The sequence below is a fragment of the Panulirus ornatus genome, chromosome 18, assembly GCF_036320965.1.
Source record: "Panulirus ornatus isolate Po-2019 chromosome 18, ASM3632096v1, whole genome shotgun sequence".
NCBI lineage: Eukaryota > Metazoa > Arthropoda > Malacostraca > Decapoda > Palinuridae > Panulirus > Panulirus ornatus.
Genome location: NC_092241.1, coordinates 2,276,019 through 2,283,294, shown reverse-complemented (window position 1 = coordinate 2,283,294; position 7,276 = coordinate 2,276,019). Strand labels below are relative to the sequence as shown.

The window sequence follows — 7,276 nt, the reverse complement described above, 5'->3', positions numbered from 1 at the left end:
GTCTTCGTTCACATCACTTCCATATCCAGAACGACTCTATTCTATTCCTCAAACATCTTTATCTGATATATCCATGGCTGCACCTAACCATCTTTTTCTGGGTGTCTATCTCCCTAATTCCACCTTTCGTTCCCAAATCATCCAACTCCACTGCTTTTTCATTTTACCTCTTCTGACGTGTATAGCCTTACGTTTACCATATTCACATAGAGACAAACGCTACATCACAGAAGCTTACTCCACATTACAACATTGTAATTCCCCCTTTCACCAGAGCTTTCAGAACGCCTTCAAAGTTTCTCCCTGGCACAACTCTACTTTCAGTATCAACTTTCCCTCCTACATTCCCTCACCATGAGAACTAATATCACACTGTGATTTCCCATACCTTTATACACTAGCGTCTTCATTTCATTCCTACTCACTTTAGGCATCATCATCTCGCATTCTATATTGCAGCGACCCACTATTCTATTGCAACTCGTGCAGGCAGCAACTGTAGCAGCCTTCATTTTGTTCCATGGTTGAATATTACACTACAATCACCCCATCTCCCTCGCATCATTCTTATTGCCTCAATCATAGCAAGTATTAAGTAATCCATATCTACTTCAGACCACACTCATACCGCTCCTCACTCTCACACATGCACTACCTCAGTTGTAAAAAAGTTCTAAAGAGCATACAGAGGTATGAATGCTCTTTAGAGCTTTTACAATGGAAGCAGAGCATGCGAGAGAATAAGAAGCAGCATGAGCGAATGGTTTTAAGTAGTTGTGGTTACTTAATGCTTGTTATGACTCGGGTATTAAGTGAGATGGGAGACAGATGGGGTGACTGTGTTTATGGGCATGTGCTTGATACTGCAAAGTCATTATGAAGTGTCGATATTGTCTGCCTGCATCAAACACATACCTTGCAGTTTGGCTTGTAAGAAACTAGAGAACATTTCAACAACTGTAATTTATTGTGTGATTGTGTTGTAATACTCGAGAGTCAGAACTGCAGCTTACCTATCAAGACTATGGTATGGCTCTTATGAATCCATAGATGCTACATCACCTTCTTTTATCGTACAACATTCTTGACTACTTGTGTAAGTACAAAAACTACTGGTCTACACACCCTCTTCCCTTCATTAGCCCACTTCATCATCACTGGTCTACACACCCTCCTCCCTTCCCCAACCCACCTTACCATCACTGGTCTGCACACCCTCTTCTCGTCCTCAACCCACCTTAACATCACTGGCCTACACACCTTCCTCCCTTCCCAGCCCACCTTAACATCACTGGTCTACACACTCTCCTCCCTTCCCAGCCCACCTTAACATCACTGGTCTACACACCTTCTTCCCTTCCTCCACTCACCTAACCATCACTGGCCTACACACCCTCTTCCCTTCCTCATCGCACCTTACGATCACTGGTCTACATGCCTTCTTCCCTTCCTCAACCCACCTTAACATTACTGTTTACACATCCTCCTCCCTTCCTCAGCCAACCTTGCCATCATATTCTCTTCTTTATCATACAGTGGAATATCTACTGTCTGGGTCCAGTCATTAAGCACCTAACCACTTTTATATGCTTCCACGTACACGTTCCAGGTGCACTCCACACATGTTTATCCTCCAATCCTCGTCATCTCGCTCAACACCCCGTATGTACCCTCGGCTTTTTACAATATTCAAGAGCATTATCTCCATCATTATTTACTTCTTGTCAACAGTCTACCCGTGCTACTTCCTGGTCTCCCTGAGTACACCACTTCCTGCATTGTGAGAACAGAGACTTGTGATTCTAGTTCATTATTCAACCAGAGAATGGAATTAAGAATATACGCTTGAATTTCTTAGCTTTCATAGCTGGAGAAAGGAGGGTGTACCAACACCATAATCTTTATCTGTAAGCAGGAAGGTGGTGGCAACAGGATAGTGTCAACCCTCGCATTTACTGCACAGAAGTACACCCACAACCCAGTGTCTAAATGAGCAGTGTCAGCATTGCTCAAGTCTTTAGTAACATATACAGGAGCTTGAAGGGAACAATTTTAAGCCTTCATCGTTGTGTACAGAAATGATAAACTTTCGTCTTTGTGTATATAAGAGCGTGATGGAAGCTCGTGCAGCTCCTCCTTCAGTCTAAATTCGTCAGACACCAGAGTACCTGCAGGCACCATTATCGTAACTGAACGAAAGAGAAATGAAAAAAATAATAATAGTAAAAAATGTGTGTGGGTAGTTCATTTAGTCGGGCAAGTTATCAGTTCTGTGGAGAGTTACAATTGATCAGACCAGAAGTGCGCAAGGTGAAGGTTATCAACACACCGTTAGATCCGATATAAATGAAGCGTGCGAGAAGCGAACATTTTTATGTAGACGAGTTAGCTCCACATGACGGGTTATATGACCTAATGTGGCTGGAGAGTAAGAGGTCTAGAGTTAACGTCATGGATTCCCGAGTAAACTTGACAATCTCGTGAGTACAGGATGTGTGCGCAAAATTTAGATCAGTACAAGGAAAAAGGTCCAATGGCCTCACATGGCTGAACACCACAGTGAATAGAGAAGGATCACCTCCTAGGGCTCATCATCACTGTGTTATGATGATCTTTTTTCCTCGAGACAGCAGAAAACTGACGCCAGTGTTATTCAACTGGCAGCATTTATGGTTCCAGCCATCATGACATGGGCAACACATATCCTTACGTCCCTAGATCGTCCGAGCTAATAATGATGCGAGTGTTGTGATTAAGCAAAGACTCCACTTGGTTTCATCTGGTGGACAAATGTCTGCAAAACCTCGGTGCAGCAGGTCAACAAGTTGAGTGGAGAGCGCAAGTTACTCTTTGGTTTCATGAGGGTTGGATCATAACGCAACTTGTACCGTGTAGTTAGTATACATACTCATGCATAACCTCACAGTCTGGTTACGCCAGCTGGGGCCAGAAATGCTACGAACATTGTAAGTATGTGCGTTTATGGGTGAGTGCATCATACTGCAATGTTATTGTGAAGTCTCGACGTTGCCTGCCTGTATGAATTACATATTGTGCTTATTTAGTTATGAGAATTAAGAAACCACTTCAACAATTGCATTATGTAGGGTACTAGCAAAGTCGAGGCTGCACGTCGATTTTTCACGTCACTCATAGCATGCCATCAGTCAGGAGCTTCACCTCACAATATGACAGCAGGACGCATGCAAAGCATGAACCCTTCCCTCCTCCGACAGGTATTACGGTAGAACTCGTGTCAGGGTTGACGATGTGATCTCCACTCCTCGCGAGTCCTTACTTCTCATAACGTCTACACACAATGTGTTGCAGCAGCTTACACACAAAGACACACTCACATACCAAAAACTGTTTTACTAATTGGATGTGAGGTACTGGACTGGACTTGGGCTGTTGTTAAAAGGTAAATGTGGCATCTGTGGGTGGATGTAGTAGCCTGAGTGAGTCAGTAGAGCGTAGCGGACAATCACTGGTGGACGCTCGGGGCCTCACCTTCACTTGTCGGGTAATCTCCACCCTCCGTGCAGGGCTGTGTGAGGTGGTCTCCTCACCCAGCGGTCTTCTCGTATGCATCGCATTGCTTTCACTCTTATATGATGGAGAACGTTATTTGTCAAAATTAACCAGCATGATTCAACAGTTGGAGAACTTACAGGTTGTACTGTTCGTTCGTTCTTGTTGATAGATATCCAGGTCGAAAGTACTTTCAGAATTACTAAAAGATAGTACGCTGGAGGTGGGACGAAAACCTATCTATCTATCTATCCATCCATCTATCTATCTATCTGTATACACCAACAGAGGGATACGAACCCTGGATAACCTGGGAGCCTGGCTGTTTCGGCCAGACGAAGGTTAAAAGACACTAGATTTCTAGTGTTTTTACGTGGGACACACGTAAAAACACTAGAAATCTAGGGTGTTTTTCTTCTAACCTTCATGTGGCCAAGGCAGCCTGGAGCCCTATCTATCTACCTATCTATCTATCTAACTATCTATCTATCTATCCATCTATCTATCTACCTATCTATCTATCTATCTATCTATCTATCTATCTATCTCATCTATCTATCTATCTCATCTATCTATCTATCTATGAAATCCGGCAAGGTGGAGGTATTGGATAGTATTGCAGTTGAATATATTAAAAAAGTGGGTGCGTGTGTTGTTGATTGGTTGGTTAGGATATTCAACGTATGGATGGATCATGGTGAAGTGCCTGAGGATTGGCAGAATGCATGCATAGTGCCATTGTACATATGCAAAGGGGATAAAGGGAGAATTCGAACTACAGAGGCATAAGTTTGTTGAGTATTCTGGGAAAAATGTATGGAAGGGTATTGATTAAGAGGGTGAAGGCATGTGTAGAGCATCTAAGTGTAGAGGATGTGTAGATTAGGTGTTTCCTTCGAAGAATGTACTTGAGAAATAATCAGAGAAACAGATGGATCTGAATATGGCATTTGTGGATCTGGAGAAGGCATATGTTAGGGTGGATAGAGATGCTTTGTGGAAGGTGTTAAGAGTATACGTGTGGGAGGTAAGTTGCTAGAAGCAGTAAAAAGATTTTATCATGGTTGTAAGGCATGTGTGCGAGTAGGAGGATGGGAGAGTGAATGGTTCCCAGTGAAGGTCGAGCTACAACAGGGGTGTGTGGTGTCTCCATATTTTTTATTTGTTTATGAACGGAGTGATTAGGGAAGTAAATGAAAGAGTTTTGGAGAGAGGGGCGAGTGTAAGATCTGTTGGGAATGATAGAGCTTGGGAAGTGAGTCAGATGCTGTTCGTCGATGATACAACTCTAGTGGCTGATTCGAGTGATGATATGCAGAAGTTGGTGACCGAGTATGGAAAAGTGTGTAGAAGGAGAAAGTTGAGAGTATATGTGAATAAGAGCAAGGTTCAGCAGGGTTGAGGACCAAATGAGTTGGCTTTTGAGTTTAAATGAGAAAAAAATGGAAGAAGTGAAGTGCTTTAGATATCTTGGAGTGGAATTAGCAGCAAATGGATCCATGGAAGTGGAATTGAGTCATAGGGTGGGGTAGGGGGCGAAGGTTCTGAGAGCGATGAAGAATGTGTGGGAAGAAACAACGTTATCTCGGAGTGCGAAAATTGGTATGTTTAAAGGAATGGTGGCTCCAACAATGTTATATGTTGCGAGGCATGAGCTATAGATAGGGTTGTACGGAGGAGGGTGGATGTGTTGGAAATGAAATGTTTGAGGACAATGTGTGGTGTGAGGTGGTTTGATCGGATACATAATGAAAGGATAAGAGAGAAGTGTGGTATCTAATAGAGTGTGTTTGAGAGAGCAGAAGAGGGTGTGTTGAAATTGTTTGGACATATGGAGAGAATGAGTGAGGAAAGGGTGACAAAGAGGATATATGTGCCAGAGGTGTAGGGAACGAAGAGAAGCGGGAAACCAAATTGGAGGTGGAAAGATAGAATGAAAAACCTTTCGGGGCCTGAACATGCAGTAGGGTGAGAGGCGTGCAAGGAATAGAGTTAATTGGTGCGATGGGGTCGACGTGCAGCCAATGGGATGAACCAGGGGAAGTGAAACGTCTGGGGTAAACCACGGAAAGGCCTGTGGGTCCTGGATGTGGATGGAGAGTTGTGGATTCTGTGCATTACAACGTGACATCTAGAGACTGAGTGTAAAGGAATGTGGCCATTTTTGTCTGTTTTACTGGCGCTACCCACATGACGTAGGGGGTAGCGATGCTTTTTCATATGAGGGCGTGGTGGCGCTGAGATGGATGAAGGCAGCAAGTATGAATATGTACAAGTATAAATATTGTTGTGTAGGCTTATGTATATGTAAGTATATTTGTATATGTTGATATGTGTATGTATATGTATGCGTATGGTCGTATACGTATATATGTGTTTATATACAAACAGAGAGAGAGAGAGAGAGAGAGAGAGAGAGAGAGAGAGAGAGAGAGAGAGAGAGAGAGAGAGAGAGAGATTCTATACATATTCACCATTTCCCTCATTACCAAAAGTAAAAAAGTAGGGGAGGATTTCCAACACCCCCACCCACCTTCGCACCTACTTTAGTCACCTTCTGCGACATGCAGGGAATACTTAGGTAATATTTTTTCTCCCCTATCCCCAGGTATATATATATATATATATATATATATATATATATATATATATATATATATATATATATATATATATATATATATATATATATATATATATCTTTTAAACTATTCGCCATTTCCCGCGTTAGCGAGGTAGCGTTAAGAACAGAGGACTGGGCCTTTTTTGGAATATCCTCACCTGGCCCCCTCTGTTCCTTCTTTTGGAAAAAAAAAAAAAAAAAAAAAAAATATCCTCACCTGGCCCCCCTCTGTTCCTCCTTTTGGAAAATTAAAAAAAACTAGAGGGGAGGATTTCCAGCCCCCCGCTCCCTCCCCTTTTAGTCGCCTTCTACGACACGCAGGGAGTACGTGGGCCTTTGTGGGATATCCTCACCTGGCCCCCCCTCTGTTCCTCCTTTTGGAAAATTAAAAAAACCGAGAGGGGAGGATTTCCAGCCCCCCGCTCCCTCCCCTTTTAGTCGCCTTCTACGACACGCAGGGAATACGTGGGAAGTATTCTTGTATATATATATATATATATATACATATATATATATATATATATATATATATATATATATATATATATATATATATATATATATATATATATATATATATATATATATATATATATATATATATATATATGTATATATATATATATATATATATATATATATATATATATATATATATATATATATATATATATATATATATATATATATATATATATATATATATATATATATATATACATATATATATATATATATATATATATATATATACATATATATATATATATATATATATATATATATATATATATATATATATATATATATATATATATATATATATATATATATATATATATGGTGATGTGAGAAGGAGATGGAGTGAGTATTTTGAAGGTTTGTTGAATGTTTTTGATGATAGAGTGGCAGATATAGGGTGTTTTGGTCGAGGTGGTGTGCAAAGTGAGAGGGTTAGGGAAAATGATTTGGTAAACAGAGGAGAGGTAGTGAAAGCTTTGCGGAAGATGAAAGCCGGCAAGGCAGCAGGTTTGGATGGTATTGCAGTGGAATTTATTAAAAAAGGGGGTGACTGTATTGTTGACTGGTTGGTAAGGTTATTTAATGTATGTATGACTCATG

General features: G+C 40.9%; 1 protein-coding gene across 1 annotated transcript in view; it reads left to right on the top strand.

Annotated features, from left to right (window-relative positions):
- Nucleotides 1-2,400: 2,400 nt before the first annotated feature.
- The window catches only part of LOC139755180 (UNC93-like protein), a 60,457-nt gene continuing 55,581 nt past the window's right edge, over nt 2,401-7,276 (top strand). The window contains exon 1 of the mRNA XM_071673351.1: nt 2,401-2,480. Coding sequence (XP_071529452.1) covers nt 2,416-2,480 — 65 coding nt within the window. The 5' untranslated portion in view covers nt 2,401-2,415. The remainder of the gene's footprint in view (nt 2,481-7,276) is intronic.